This window comes from Gobio gobio (assembly GCF_949357685.1).
Source record: "Gobio gobio genome assembly, chromosome: 13".
Lineage (NCBI taxonomy): Eukaryota > Metazoa > Chordata > Actinopteri > Cypriniformes > Gobionidae > Gobio > Gobio gobio.
The window spans coordinates 6,609,340-6,625,382 of record NC_137106.1 but is presented as its reverse complement, the minus strand read 5'-3'; the positions used below and the strand labels follow the sequence as shown (position 1 = coordinate 6,625,382).

Here is a 16,043-nt window from a genome sequence, read left to right as displayed (position 1 = left end):
GTTAAAACGAAATCGGAATTGAGAGGAACAGAAACTAATATTCACTGGATGGTCATATACCTTTCCACCGCTAGATGGGGGAAAATATCACACAGTGTAGCTTTAAAATAGCATTTAAGAATAAATATAACAGTATAATAATTATAATTATATTTTACTAATAAACTTATTTTACAAAAAAAAATTATGGGTTACCTGTTAGTATACAGACAGCCTATGACTAAAAATCATTAAAAAGGTCGAAGGATTTATTGGAAAAAAATATATTATACAAATCTGTGCTTTTTATCTGTGAAATCAATTTCTTAAAGTCTATGTCTTTAATATGAAATATGAGCCTCTTATGCATCCACTGTGGGGATTAAAACTCCTGTACATTGAAGAAAAACACATTTTTGTTGTGTTTTTTTTGCGATTGTCAAACCTTTGGAAAGAAAAATAAGAAAAAATACTTCTAAATAAATGTATAATTCATACTGGAAGCCAGAGGGCGCCCTCGAGCAGAAACTCCACATTTGCCTCAGAAAAAGTAATCATTCCTTAGTTTTCAGGAAATCCCTTCCCAATGGGAAATCCCTAAAGTGAAGCTCACGCTGTAGGCTGAATAAAACGAAGATAGAAACGCTTTGACTGATTAATAATCAACATGAAGATAATACTTCTGTTACAAGATATGTTGTATTTGAGTTCTTCAAGCCTTCTCGGGTATTTTCATAATAATAAAGTATTCAGTGCTGATTGACATTCTGTGATAAGAAGCCACATCAGCTCGACTGACGATATGAAGTGCGTTAAAACCGGTTATTAAACGTATTTTGTTGGACAGGTTTATGAACGCTTCGCACTGCTAGTTTGTGAAGATGTTTGACACATGTTTACTCCTGATCTCAGAGCCGCTTTTCACTGACACGCTGGGCATTTATTTATTTTATAAAAATCGCAGCCTTTGCGCTTTCATAATCGCACATAACCCAAATCGCGATTGCGGTTTGATTTCGATTAATTGTGCAGCCCTAGCGTCCAATTCGCTGTGTATAATCCAAGCTTTTGAAACAAAATAGACGCCCGTTCAAGGCACTCCAGGAGAAATACGTCATAAAACACCACTCTGCCTCTTTTCATTTATTAAACATAAATAGCCACACAAATGTGGTTCAGGCAACACTACCTACATTATCTTCACTGCATGTATGCAAGTTATGAAACTTCTCTTTGCCCTCAGTCAAAATGATTTGGCAGACAACAAATTATAGATTCATGACACCAAAGATCGGCCGTTAGATCCACACAAGACGAAGCCCTACAGGACATCAGAGCCAGCGGCAGACGGCAGAAGGACTGGCCGAGGAAAGGCTGCTCTCGCTGGGGTTAATGAGCGCTGAGTGCCCGGTGATCGCCTGGATCTCACAACTCCAAAAACGCCAGATTATTATTATTTTTTAAATAGGCACTCTCTTTATAAATAAACCACAGATTTGAGCTTTAAACTCTCACCTGAAAAAGTCTTAAAACTACATTTTGTGACACAATAATAGTAGTATTTTTCAATTATGTGGGTTTCTCATCATGTCACTTTACCCCCTGACAGCAGCAAGCAGGCTCCTGATTGGTTAAAGTGGAGCGAATAGACGCCAAAGTTCAGATTTTTCAACTCGGCGTCAGACGCGAATTCGCTTCAAACGTCAATGTCTTCATAGACTATCATGGCACCTTGGACATGCCAATTTTTAAGTCAATCAGACTAGCGGTCGGGTGGTTATAGCCATTTTCAAGTTTTTTTCTTGTTATAGCATTGCTAAGGACTTCATTTGGACAATTTTAAAGGCAATTTTCTCAATATTTCAAATTTTTTTGCACCCTCAGATTCCAGGTTTTCAAATAGTTGTATCTTGGCCAAATATTGTCCTATCCTAAAAAAAATAAAGTAAAATAAAAAAAATACCCTTATGACTGATTTTATGGTCCAGGGTCACATATGTGTATGAGTTTGGTGAAAATATCCCGTTCCGTTCACGAGTTATAGCCGTTTTAGTAAAAGTGGCTCCGCCCACATCGAACATTTTGGCTTCCATTTGCGACCGTGAATCGAAATGTCAACTTTTTTTGATAAATATTGATGCTCACTCTCCAGAAAATATTTCTGCACTGTTTTGGTTCCGATCAGGCCAGAAAAATAGGACTAGTTTGCAAAAGCAGGGTTTTTTACATAATCATGAATATTTAATGAAGGATTTGATTGACAGCTGTGGTTCATGAGACAAAGTTGTTCTGTATCAAGAGATCTATCAAATGATATGAATATCGTGTGTGTATGTGTGAAACACCATATGATTACAAAGGCATAAAACTTGTTAGCGCCACCTAGTGGTCGATTTCTTTCAAAATTCTTGCGCACGAGTTTCGTTCCGATCGCCTCCATTAACCTTGTCTAATAGGTGTTTAAACTTCATTTGCAGATGGCGGCCTTGTTTTTTTAGATACGCCAATGTCTTCATAGACTATCATGGCACCTTGGACATGCCAATTTTCAAGTCAATCAGACTAGCGGTCGGGTGGTTATAGCCATTTTCAAGTTTTTTTCTTGTTATAGCGCCACCAAGTGTTCAATCGTCTAATTTTTTTTCATGTGACCTCAAATTGAGCTCTTACATATGTGACCCTGGACCACAAAACCAGTCGTAAGTCGCACGGGTATATTTGTGGCAATGGCCATTGGCCAACAATACATTGTATGGGTCAAATTTATAGATTTTTCTTTTATGCCAAACATTATTAGGATATTATGTAAAGATCATGTTCCATGAAGATATTTTGTACATTTCCTACAGTAAATATATCAAAAGTAGTAATATGCATTGCTAAGGACTTCATTTGAACAATTTTAAAGGCAATTTTCTCAATATTTAGATTTTTTTTTCAAGATTTTCAAATAGTTGTATCTCGGCCAAATATTGTCCTACCCTAACAAGGAGAAAAAAAAAACCTTATGACTGATTTTATGATCCAGGGTCACATATGTGTCCAGAGTTTGGTGAAAATATCTGGTTCCGTTCACGAGTTATAGCCGTTTTAGTAAAAGTGGCCCCGCCCACATCGAACATTTTGGCTTCCATTAGCGACCATGAATCAAATTTTTTTTTTTATAAATAGCTGGACTATTTCAACTTTTTTTTTATAAATATTGATATTCACTCTCCAGAGAATATTTCTGCACTGGTTTGGTTCCGATCAGGCCAGAAAACTAGGACTAGTTCGCAAAAGTATGGTTTTTCAAAAAAAATGATGAGCAAATCATATAAAACACTTGAGCCTACGCCTAACGGTAGGAGTTATGAGCCATTTGGTACTTTTGACCGCTGTAGCGCCCCCGTCAGGCCGATCGGGGCACGCCTCGGTGGTGTTGTAGGCGGTGTGAGAACTACCAGTCCTCAAAGTTTCAAGTCTCTACGACTTACGGTTTTAGGAGGGAATGCTAATCCTTGGAAAGTGTAACCGTTACATTACAGTTTCAGCTCTACACGCTTGAATTATTAAGAAACAGCAAGTAACATGTACTCCAGTAATCTTTGAAAAAAATTTTTTTCCAGTGTACATGTACATAAGTTGATCTACAGCGAACGCAACAGGAGGTCATGTAAGTTGATTTGGCAGCATATTCTCTCCTCTCTCTCTTTTATATAAGAGAATCGATTATGATTCAGTCGAGTGCAAGTGTATTCCAGCAAACTTTATCATATCATTTGTCACGCAGAGTTTGTGAAAGCAGCAGTGAGTAATATCAGGATAATATTCATCTGAGTGACTCAATCTTCTGATACCAGATGGTATTGAATAAAACATTGCTAATTGTGACGGACGCTGAAGGACTCGCAGGACACAAAACTGTGCTGAGTTATTGCCTTAAGCTCAGTGTCTGTGCTTATAGAAGGGCCCTATGAATCTGCATCTAGAGTCACTGCATCAGCGTTTCATTTGAGAAAAATTACGTCATATCATAAACGCACAGAAACTCAAAGCTCTTCACGGCAACCCGGCAAAATAAAAGTTTGGTTTAACTTGAAGAAATTGTGACAGAAATATATTACTGTTGTAGAATTTAGCCACGTCTCAATGTAATAATACTAACACTAATATTAATAATAAATTATTAAAACTTGATTTTTTTTAAGGAATAATCACTTTTTTCTTCCATAATTTTAACAATAGAACTCTGTTGTGCAGCACTTATGATTAAAAGATCTGTTAAATTAATGTTTTTTGCCAGAAAAAATAAAATACAGAATCACAGAATTTCTGGAGAATTTTTTTTTTCATAGAAATTCAATTAATTAGACATGCTTTTTTATTATTAAAATGTAATTAAACCATTAAAAATGGAATCCAGAAAATCTAAAACAGAAAACACAGAATTTGGTAAAAATAAACAAATAAACCGGAATTTGAGAAAAAAAGAAAAGAAAAAAATAAATAAATTGCTGTTAAATTGTATAAGTTTCATGATTTCAATTAATTAGACAGGGTTTTTGATTACTACAAATTTAATTCAACCGTTAAAATGGAGAAAAAAAAGAAGAAAAAAAACACTTTTAAAAATATTTTTTTTTATATAATTTGGGAAAAAATAAATTGAATTTCATAGGGCCCTACAAAAGTATGTCAAGGTCACCCTTTACCTTAAAGGAACACGCAGACTTTTTGGGACTTTATCTTATTAACTCGTGTCCCCTAGAGTTAGATAAGTCCACACATACCATTCTCATCTCCGTGCCATAACTCTGTCTGACGCACCCACCGCTAGCCTAGCTTAGCACAAAGACTGGAGGTAAATGGCTCCAGCTAGCCGACTGCTCAATAAGAGACAAAATAACACCAACATTTTCCCATTCACATGTTGAGATGTGTGTAGTTACATCGTGTACTAAGACTGACGGAAAATGAAACGTTGTGATTTTCTAGACCGATATGGCTAGGAATCATGGGTGTCGGAACCATTGTATGTGGGTGGGACAAGACGATCAATGATATTGGACCCACTCACTTTTATCGTCTCTAATTCAGCACGTCTGTTTACCTACCCCTAACCGATAACACGTTAGACACTTTATTTCCACTTTTCTAATATTTTCTTCATTTTTATTGAAAATAAATGCCTTTTCGATCTGATATGTGATTGGAAAAGGGAGTAGAGTGAGTTAGGCAAAAGGCGGATTTGAACTTTGGGTCAATTTGCCTCAAAACTTGATGCCATGCGTCTTACCCCTACACTACTGCCACTCTCAATGATTTCTGTAATTTTGTCTTTCCCAACTAGACGTTTAGCAAACAAGGCGGTATATTTGTACTTAATGTAAATGGAATCTACTCCAGTCAAATTGTTCTGAGAGAGGACCCACCCACATTGTCTTTGCTTCCGACACCCATGCTAGGAACTATTCTCTCATTCCTGCGTAACAATCAAGGAACTTTGAGCCGTCCAATGAGTGCAGCGGCGCAATGATATTACACAGCGCCTGAAAATAGTCTAACTTTCGTCAACACAACCAATGTGACAACCTGCTTACACACAGTGAGCGCTGGGGACTATTTTCAGGCGCTCATTGAGCAGTCGCTAGCTGGAGCTGTTTACCTCCTGTCTTTGTGCTAAGCTAGGCTAGCGGTGGGTGCGTCAGACAGAGTTATGGCACAGAGATGAGAATGGTGTGTATGGATGTATCTAACTCTAGGGGATATGGTGAATAAGCTAAAGTCACAATAAGTCGGCGTGTTCCTTAAAAATTAAATATAAATAATAACACATACATGACAGGTTCACACTGATATTCGGAATTTCTTGAGAAAACAATGTTGTTTTTATGAATTCAATGAATTAGACATGCTTTTTGATCATTAAAATTAAATATAATAATAAATTAAAATAAAATGGAATGTGAGAAAAACAATTCATAGGGCCCTGAACATGTAATTTTTGTTAAACTTGTAATAAATTTGGATGTTTCGTGATTTCAATTAATTAGACATGCTTTGTGATTTATCAAAAATGAATAGAACCATTAAAATGAAGAAAAAATTCCACCAAAAATTAAAACGAGAGGGGAAAAAACCGAATCCAGAGAAATTATTAAAAACAGAAAAAACGGAATTTGGAAAAAAAAAATTACGATTTTCATAAGGCATTTTTGTTAAACTTTTAATAAATCGTTGTTAAATTGTATGTTTCATGATTTCAACTAATTAGACTAAAATGTAATTATAACCATTAAAAAAAGGAATAAAAAAATGGAATTTGAAAATAAAATAAAGCAAAATTTGGGGAAAAAATAACACAGATTTCATAGGGCTCTACAAAAGCATGTCCAGCTCACACTTTACCTTACAACTAAATCAATAATAACACACTCCTGACAGGTTGACCCTGATATCATGTGTATACACACGCACATGGACAGAGACACCACAGTTCACAGTTGTCAAATCCATGAAAGCACTGAAAACAAACCCGACAGTTTTTCCTGTCCATAAAATCCGTGAGGAATTCCAGAGCGCCAGGCGCCTCTGGCCTATAGTAATGCAAGCGCATCCTGTATTGTTATGCAAAGTAAGCATCTATTGACTCAATGCATGATTTTCTATATTTAGATGCACTGCAGGCCGGATTGTCGCCTGCGAGAGACGAGCAAATCATCATAGTCACTTACAACCGGCTTCGTTATTGAACACTTTTGCACGTTTGTGAGTTTTCTGTGGATAGAGAGTCAATAGACTGCGGTTTGCTCTGCTGAACTAACAGATATTTGATCATGTAGTCTCAATGGATTTCCAGCGAGCGCCGAGTCCGCTGGCGACGTCTTCCGCAAGCTGATTTCAACGGTGCCTGGTGCCTGTCTTCAAATTGCTTTAGCCCATGCAACTCCCCGTCATGGACCACCTCCATCCCCTGTTGCCATGGCGCTGGCGAAGCGCCCGCCACCATACTCGCGTTTTCATAGTTGAACCGGTTGACTGAGAGATGCTTTCATTATTCAGATAGCCTTGGCTGGTACTTGCAATTATCATAAATATTATATAGTCATATTATGGGGCGCTCTGCATTGCATGGCATTGCATGCATGACATGATGAGGAAAAGTGCATTATGTTTTCATTTCAAAGCATCGTGGAATAAATGCGAGTTGAGTTGGGAACGACCTCGTGGCCTAGTGAATATTAAAGGAGACGTGTTTCTCGTCCTGTGTTATTGTTTCAGGTCAAAGCGCCGAACAAATGACATCCAGGTTTCTTTATGTAATCTGGAGTCTGTTGTCCTGTCCTCACCCTTAGACTGCACAGAAGTGTGTCACACACACAGAAGTGTGTCAGGGGATCGCAGCCCGTCCAAAATGTGTTTCAGGAATGAATAGAAATAATGCTGTTATTATGTCAATTTATCTTTAGGGGAAGTTTTTAATCACCTCTAGTCAACCGATATGGATTTAAATGGCAGATAATGTGCATTTAGGCCTATATTATGTGTAAAACATATCTATTATATTTGTCTTTTCTTCCGGACAGACTGTTTGCCAGTGTATTACGTTGCATTCATGGGTTAGTTTGAATGGGTGACGTCATGCGTTACGTCGCGTCACTGGCATTTCTCTGGAAAGGTTGAAACGTTTTCAATCAGATCGCCTATGCAAATACCCCAGTGCAGATGCTAGCCAATTGCGCCCATGCAACACTGGAAAAGTAATATGATTGGCTGTTGTCACTACACTCTCAGAAAAAAAGGTACAGTGGAGGTACAATTTTGTACCTTGGGCAACAAAACGTATAACTGGACCTTTTAAAGGTACACAATTGGTCCTTAGGGTATAATTATACTATTGTTTTCCTCTAGTTAGTGCAGGGGTTGGCAAGTGAGTCGCTGTCCTGCAGAGTTTGGCTCCAACCCTGAAAGACGTCTATAGAAGCTCTTATTTAGTCACCATTATGGTGATCATTGTTTCATTTAGTTGGGCAGTTTGACTCTTGGCTTTTATGTGAGTTTGTGGTTTTTGTTAGTGTTAACAAAACACATGATCTGTTCAAATCAAAAGAAGCCATAAACAAAAATTATCATGAAGAAAAATGTTTGACTAAACTCATCACTTACTAAAAATATGAATTAATAATATTCACCAACAATACTTTCTTGCCACAGATCAGACATTCTGAATTCTGATGTTTAAATTCATTCTAGGGGGAAAAAAGTTAAACTATACTTTAATTCCTTTGTAATAAACAAGGAACTTTGAGCCGTACCATGAGTGCAGCAGCGCAAGGATATTACACAGCGCCTGAAAAAAGTTTAACAAAAATGCCAAATTCCGTTTTTTCCGTTTTTAATTTCTCTGGATTCAGTTTTTTTCCCTCTCGTTTTAATTTCTGGGGGAATTTTTTCTTCATTTTAATGGTTGGATTCATTTTTGATAAATCAAAAAGCATGTCTAATTAATTGAAATCAGAAACAAACTATTTATTAATAGTTTAACAAAAATTGCATGTTGAGGGCCCTATGAATTTTTTTTCTCACATTCCATTTTATTATATTTAATTATTTTATTTAATTAATATATTTTAACGATCAAAAAGCATGTCTAATTCATTGAATTCATGAAAACAACATTGCTCAAGAAATTCAAAATATCAGTGTGAACCTGTCAAGTTTGTGTTATTATTTATTTAATTTTTAAGGAACACGCCGACTTATTGGGACTTTATCTTATTCACCGTATCCCCCAGAGTTAGATACATCCATTCATGCCATTCTCATCTAACCATAACTCTGTCTGACGAACCACCGCTAGCCTAGCTTAGCACAAAGACTGGAGGTAAATGGCTCCAGCTAGCCGACTGCTCAATAAGTGACTGAAAATAGTCCCCAGTGCTCCCTGTGTAAGCAGGTTGTCACGCAGGTTATGTTGAGGAAAGTTAGCCTATTTTCAGGCGCTGTGTAATATCATTCCTTAATCATTACGCAGGAATGAGCGTAGAGTTCCTCTCAAGTCCCAAAAAGTTGCCGTGTTCCTTTAACGTGTTTGTTAATTTTAGTAAACAATTAACAAACTTTCAGCTTTCAAATTCTATCAATTTGATCACAAAATACAAGCAATAAATCTGGTTTTGTCTATTTAATGAGGCCTGACGGATCGATCAATCAACATTTCGACCTTGGAAAGAGCTTGTATAAACCAGCCTGAGAACAATCCTGTCAAATTTACCTCAGAAAAGCCATTCAATGCGCATAAACTCACTAGTCAGCAAGGAAAATAACTGTATAAAGTGGCATTTTGCTACATAATCCTTATATTTTTTATTTAACCTGTTGTCTACATGAGACTGGATATAAGTGCATGTGAAGAGTTGCATTTCACCAAATGTACCTCAGATTTTTTTTTGATGGATTTGGATATATATTGTTTTTTTAGAAATATTGATTTCATATATTATTATTATTATTATTATTATTATTATTATTATTATTATTATTATTATTATTATATATTTACAATATATTTTTTTTCTGTGAATTTGTGTTTTTGCAGATTTCCCATTAATTTCCTATGGTGGTCATTTTTGACCGAAGAACACAAGTGGGAGTATTTTTTTACGACCACTCAGCATGCTCGAATCATGCCCTACATTTTTTTGTGTGTTTACATACCTAATGCTAGAAAAGTCACCAAGTTTCATATCATTCTGATGAAGCTGTGATTTTTAGAAATTCCAAATGTGGTTCATAGGTTCAGTTTTTCGTGTGTGTGTGTGTGTGTGTGTGTGTGTGTGTGTGTGTGTGTGTGTGTGTGTGTGTGGATGTGTCTGTGTGTGTTTGTGTGTGTGTGTGTGGATGTGTCAATATCACACTCTTGATGTTTTAGAGTGTCACTCCTTTACTGCTGTGTACTTTTTTTTCAGCATTGTGGCCGATTTGTAGATTGTACACACAAATATTCAGAGAATTTTTGTGTGTTTGCCGATTTCCCATTCATTTCCTATGGTCGGTCATTTATGACCGAAGACAATGAACGCTACTTTTTTTTTTACGACCAATTAGCATGCTCGAATCATGACCCCAATTTGTTTGTGTGTTTAGTAACTAGTAACTCTTCCGTGAGCACTTAACCTCATAAAAAAGCCTTTATTTTCCTCTTTCTTCCCTTTTCCCTCCCTACTCTAGCCTGTGCTACACTGAGCAATGTACACAAACTCAGTATTTCAGGCACTTGTTGCGCTTACTCGACGCTTCATGACCAATCGCTTCCTGTACTCCCAAGTTGTAAGTCGCTTTGGATAAAAGCGTCTGCTAAATGCATAAATGCAAATGTAAATGTTTACATACCTAATGATAGAAAAGTCACCAAGTTTCATATAATTCCGATGAAGCAGTGATTTTTAAAATTTCAAAACAGAAAGTTTTCCGGTGTAAAACAAATGCCAAAGTGATGCATGTCTCCAGAAAGTAAAGCTTAAATTAAATATTAAAATATGTACTTGATGATGTCGGATCAGGGCCCTTGGAGTTTAAGAGGTTAAATACGCCTCGATTATTATGAAATCATAAAAAGCATGCATAATTCAAACGAGAAATTAGAAACATCCTGTTAGTTTTTGGAGGAGGGTGTCACTACAGGGCACCTTTACATGTTACATATGTTATGCATTGTTCCTGAAGCACATGAGCACATTCAGGTTTTACCGTCATGAAAATGATGATGCTCTATTTTTATCCTCGTTCATTGCCGTGTTGCATAAATGAGTATAAAGAGCAAATGCCTCTTTGTGTTGTTCCAGCTCAGTTGTAGCTCAGCCGTGCCAGCAGAATGCCGTCAGCTTTCGTTTCTGCTGCAGCTGTCAGAAAGCATATCTATCAGCGTGTCCATTACACACTGCAGACGCAAGTAATGCGGCGCTCTGGCCCTGCATCATTTCCTTAGGAATGTATTTTTAAGAGAGTCATTCGATTATTTCTTTGATCTGGATCTGCGTGTGTGAATTAGTCTCTGTGTTTGACCTCTGCTCAATTATTCATTTTCCATCAGTGTTTTCTCTGTCAACAGTTCCCGTGCTGTCACCTTGTGTGACATCTGAATGGCTTTTGTGATATTTAACATAATATTGATTCGCTCCCACAGCATGAGATTGTTTTTGTGAGCTGTGACATAAAATCTGCCCCTCCCTCTTTCAGGAAACGGACCTATTGGACATCACCTACATCAAAGATGCGAGAACAGGGAAATGCACCAAAACGCCAAAGGTAAGACTATTATTAAACACACAAACTATACCAAACAACATGCTAAACAATAACAATAATATTTCCAACGTGTTTTAAAACTAAAAAAGGAAAGTTCAGCAGTGACATTCAAATATTTCAAGTCAAACTTCTTATCCACCTTATATTAAAGTCAGCATGAAATCAAAATGGACACTTCTTGTTTTGTTTTTTGTATGAACGTCTCTGACATTTACTGGCATGAGGGCGGGGCCACCTGCCACTCACATGAGATCGACCAATAGCAAACCACACCCATCCAATCAATTCCCAATGAACAGAATCAAGACCCGCCCTACATGTTTTCTTGTTTGAGAAGCCGTTTCATATATACGTCACAACAAGGAGTAAAAAACTATTGCAACCTCAAGGGGAGCGGCCATTTGTAACTTGAATGCGTGACACTTTTGCCATCATTATTATAAACACTAATGAATCATAAGTGTCGCATATTCACAGAAAATAGATTACTTCTGCTGCACTGTAAAAACGGACATGATCAGAGGGTCATGGCAACACACACCGATCAGGCTTAACATTATGACCGGTGAAGTGAATAACACTGATCTCTACATAACCTGTTAGTGGGTGGGATATATTAGGCAGCAAGTGAACATTTTGTCCTCAAAGTTGATGCGTTAGAAGCAGGAAAAATGGGCAAGCGTAAGGATTTGAGCAAGTTTGACAAAGGCCAAATTGTGATGGCTAGACGACTGGGTCAGAGCATCTCCAAAACTGCAGCTCTTCTGGGGTGTTCCCGGTCTGCAGTGGTCAGTCTCTATCAAAAGTGATCCAAGGAAGGAACAGTGGAGAACCGGCCACAGGGTCCAAGGCTCTTTCAGCAGATAATGTGCTGCCACAAAGCAAAAATGCTCCAGGAATGGTTTGAGGAGCACAACAACAAGTTTGAGGCGTTGACTCTGCCTCCAAATTCCCCAGATCTCAATCCAATCGAGCATCTGTGGGATGTGCTGAACAAACAAGTCCGATCCATGGAGGCCCCACCTCGCAACTTACAGGACTTAAAGAATCTGCTGCTAACATCTTGGTGCCAGATACCACAGTACACCTTCAGGGGTCTAGTGGAGTCCATACCTCGAAGGGTCAGGGCTGTTGTGGCAGAAAAAGGGGGACCAACACAATATTAGGAAGGTGGTCATAATGTTATGCCTGATCGGTGTATGTTTTTACATTGCTTCAACTCATCGAAATTAAGTTAAGCCATTTTAAGATGTATTTTTAAAGTTATACGAGATTCACCTAATTTTTATGTCAGTTTCATGTAATTTAAGTTGATTGTACGTAATTTAATGCAGCAAGTTTTTTTGTGGATATTTATTTTGATAATGTTGCAATGAATTTCAATCAATCTGTTTTATAGTCACTCATCTACTTGAGTAGTGTTGTTCAAAAAGAAAAGAAATGCACAGTCAAAAGTAAAATATTTTACGGAGTGTGTATTTACAAATAGCCTGCCTTGTTAGCAAACACTATTTACACTAACTCCGCCCACTGACATCTGGTGGTCCATACAAAATGGCAGAAGACTCTGAATTGATTACATTAGCAATAGTATAGGGGTAAAGCACGCGGCAGAAAGTTTTGATGCAAATGTGTTTATCGGTTAGGTGTAGGTTTAGGGAGGGCTTTATTGTCCCAGTAAGACAGCATTCATTTAATAATTTTAACAAATAAAATCATTTACACTCTGTTATTATTGCATACTGTTTAATGTACAACAGCACTGAGGTGCAAAATAAATGATAAATATCATCTAACTAGTGTAAAAAGCAGGCCGCTAAGAAATGCTGCTATTTTCACTTAGTGCAAATAGCCTCTGCCAATATTGTAATGTTTTAAAGGGGTGGTTGATTGCCCCTTTTAACAAGATGTGAAATAAGTCTCTGATGTCTATGTCTATCTAGTGTGTATGTGAAGTTTTAGCTCAACGTACCTCACAGATCATTTTTTATAGCATGTTAAATTTGTCACTTTTTGCGGGTGAGCAAAAACGTGCCGTTTTTTTTGTGTGTCCCTTTAAATGCAAATGAGCTGGTGCTCATGGGGCGGAGCTTGAAGAGCTCATGTTAGCAGCTCTGATAACCTCATGCAGACACACTGAAAATGTTCAGGCATTTCTGTTCAAACCGGAGTTGGACAATGATGGAGAGACTCAAGATGAAGTGACAACATGTAGAAGGAGACATGACGTTTCTGAATGGAGAGTTGATGAATTTATGAGTTAACTATCTTCAAGTCATTGATTAGCATATTCTGGACGGATGGATGGATGGATGGATGGATGGAGAGATGGATGGATAGAGAGATGAATGGATGGATGGATAGAGAAATGGATAAATCGATGGATGGATGGAGAGACATTTTGAGGGTCAGCAAAAGCATGCCGTTTTTGTGTGTGTCCCTTTAAATGCAAATTAGCTGCTACTCCGAACCCCTTTCAAGAAGAGGGCGGAGCTTCGAGAGCTCATGTTATCAGCTCCGATTACCTCACGCAGACACACACTGAAGATGACACAAACTGTTCAGACTTTTCTGTTCAAACCAGAGTCGGACAATGATGGAGAGACTCAAGAAGAAGAGACAACATGTAGAATGAGACAGGACGTTTCTGAATGGTTAATTGATGAATTTATGAGTTAAGTCATTGATTAGCATACTCTGTCATGATAATTCCTTTGTTGCGTGTTCCCAGGGGCGGGGTTTATGTTAAATTTAGGGTTAGTGATGTCACCAACCCGTGAAGAAGCTTGTGTGGTCCCTACCAGCCGTTTGTTGTAGTCCTTAAAAAGCGATTTCTTTAAAAGAAAATATCTCCCTTTGCTTTGAACTTTGAGCGTTGTAACTTTGCAGATGTTGTTTATGCTCAAACAGCAACATTTCACACTAACTAAAGTTAAAAAAGTCAAATCATAATCAACCGCCCCTTTAATAAATCTCGGCACTGGTTGCTTTAGCTTATAAACTCATTGAAGTAATTTGTGGGATGCCTGAGAAAGTTGTGTGTCACTGTTAGAGACGCAGGAGTAACTTTCCATCCATTCTCCTTCATTCATTTGCATCCGTTTATAAGTATGCCCTTGTAAAGGATGTTTAGCTATTACTACGGCAGTGTGCTCTGTTTCCCAGGCCCTATATAGGTTAATAGCTCTTGTGGGTGATAAACATCTCTCTATGAGGGTAATGGTCTGTGCAATCTGGTGTGGAATGGCCACAGGCAGACAGGCATCTGCACCCACGCTATATCTGGACCGCTCCGATCTAAATATGGAGCCCGTGGGCTGAGGGTCTCCCAGGTGAACTCTTTCCTGACGCTCATGGACGTTATTTGTGTCTGTGAAATGAGAGAATGGCACTGGGGCCAAATGAAACGCACTAACGCTATGAGGAGTCGTTTCATGCGTTACGCCACAGTGGTCGTCAACAGCAGACCTATTTCAGCTTGAGTTTACGCCGCAGAGCCATTGATTTTGATGTGGATGGAGGGAAAATGCAAGGCGTTTTTGAAGGTGGCAGAAGGATGTAGGCATCAGTTTTAGGTGGTCCAGTTGTGCTTTCTTTTTTCTCATATTTTACATGAGTGTGTTTGGTATGGAAATGGATATGACAAAGTTGATATGTTTGGTCTTGGTGGAATAGATCTGCTACACTGCTGCTGCTACTACAGAGCAAGTACAGGACTTGATATTGCCAGTACATACACAAGATCTATACAGGTGGAGCTGGGGAAGGGGGAGGGTTTATGAAAGCGCTGTGAACCGCTACAGCAATGCTGACCAAGTGTTTGAAAGTTGAGCTGCAAGCTCATTGGCTACACTGTAAACTCGAATAAGTTGGCAAAACTAAAAGAAAATTGAGGCAAGTTAAGAAATTAAAAGTTTAAGGCTGCGTGTCCAGCAAAGTGTTTTTTCAATGGGAGCGCCGCGCTTTTAGAACGCCATGAGCGTAACGAGGCGCTGAGCGAGTATTTCACACAGTGCTCATCACTGTCACTTTTCACCCAGCCATCCAATCACACTGGAGGAGGGGCGGGACAAATACCACACCGACCAACCGCAACATTCTGTGTGTACAACGTCAACAGATGAAAACAAGCAGAATAATAACAGAACAAAATTATTTAAAACAAGAGCCAGGGCAAATACGTTACATTGTATCTGTGTTTTTATGAAGAATCAATACAGAAACAAACTCTCTGTGAAATGAGACACTAGTAAAACTTCTGAAGATATTCCGTATCATAACAAGCAAAGAGTCTCAACTGAAAAAAACGCTCTCACGCGCCCACAGCGAGACGTTTTCAGACGGCTAACAACACTTTGGTAGACACGCGGCCTAAGTAAGCAGAACTTTTATTCAATTTATTTTGTAATCATACATTTTAATTGCTCTGAACCTGAAATATGTGAGTAAGCTAATTCATACATTTAACTTAAAATTATCATGTAATCTCAAATTTTTAGTTGCGGAAACTTGACTACCTTTTACTAGCTAATTGGTTACACGATGCTACACGATGGTAGCATTAGCATAGCATAGCACTTGCTGAATGAGGACAGCGATATAATACATTTAACATAAATCTGTTCTCAAACAAAGCTCTTGCTCCACTCGTGATGGAAACCCTACACAAAAAAACAACATAACAGAACTTCTTCTAAACTAACAAAAAATTAAACACTACTAAATCTCCCACTTAATGTTAATCTTGGATTACAAAAGATACACTTAATTTTGGC

General features: G+C 38.0%; 1 protein-coding gene across 1 annotated transcript in view; it reads left to right on the top strand.

Annotated features, from left to right (window-relative positions):
- The window catches only part of plcb1 (phospholipase C beta 1), a gene marked incomplete at both ends in the record, with an annotated part of 146,587 nt that overhangs the window by 14,100 nt on the left and 116,444 nt on the right, over positions 1-16,043 (top strand). The window contains one exon of the mRNA XM_079833982.1: positions 11,200-11,268. Within this exon, the coding sequence (XP_079690108.1) occupies positions 11,200-11,268 (69 nt within the window). The remainder of the gene's footprint in view (positions 1-11,199; positions 11,269-16,043) is intronic.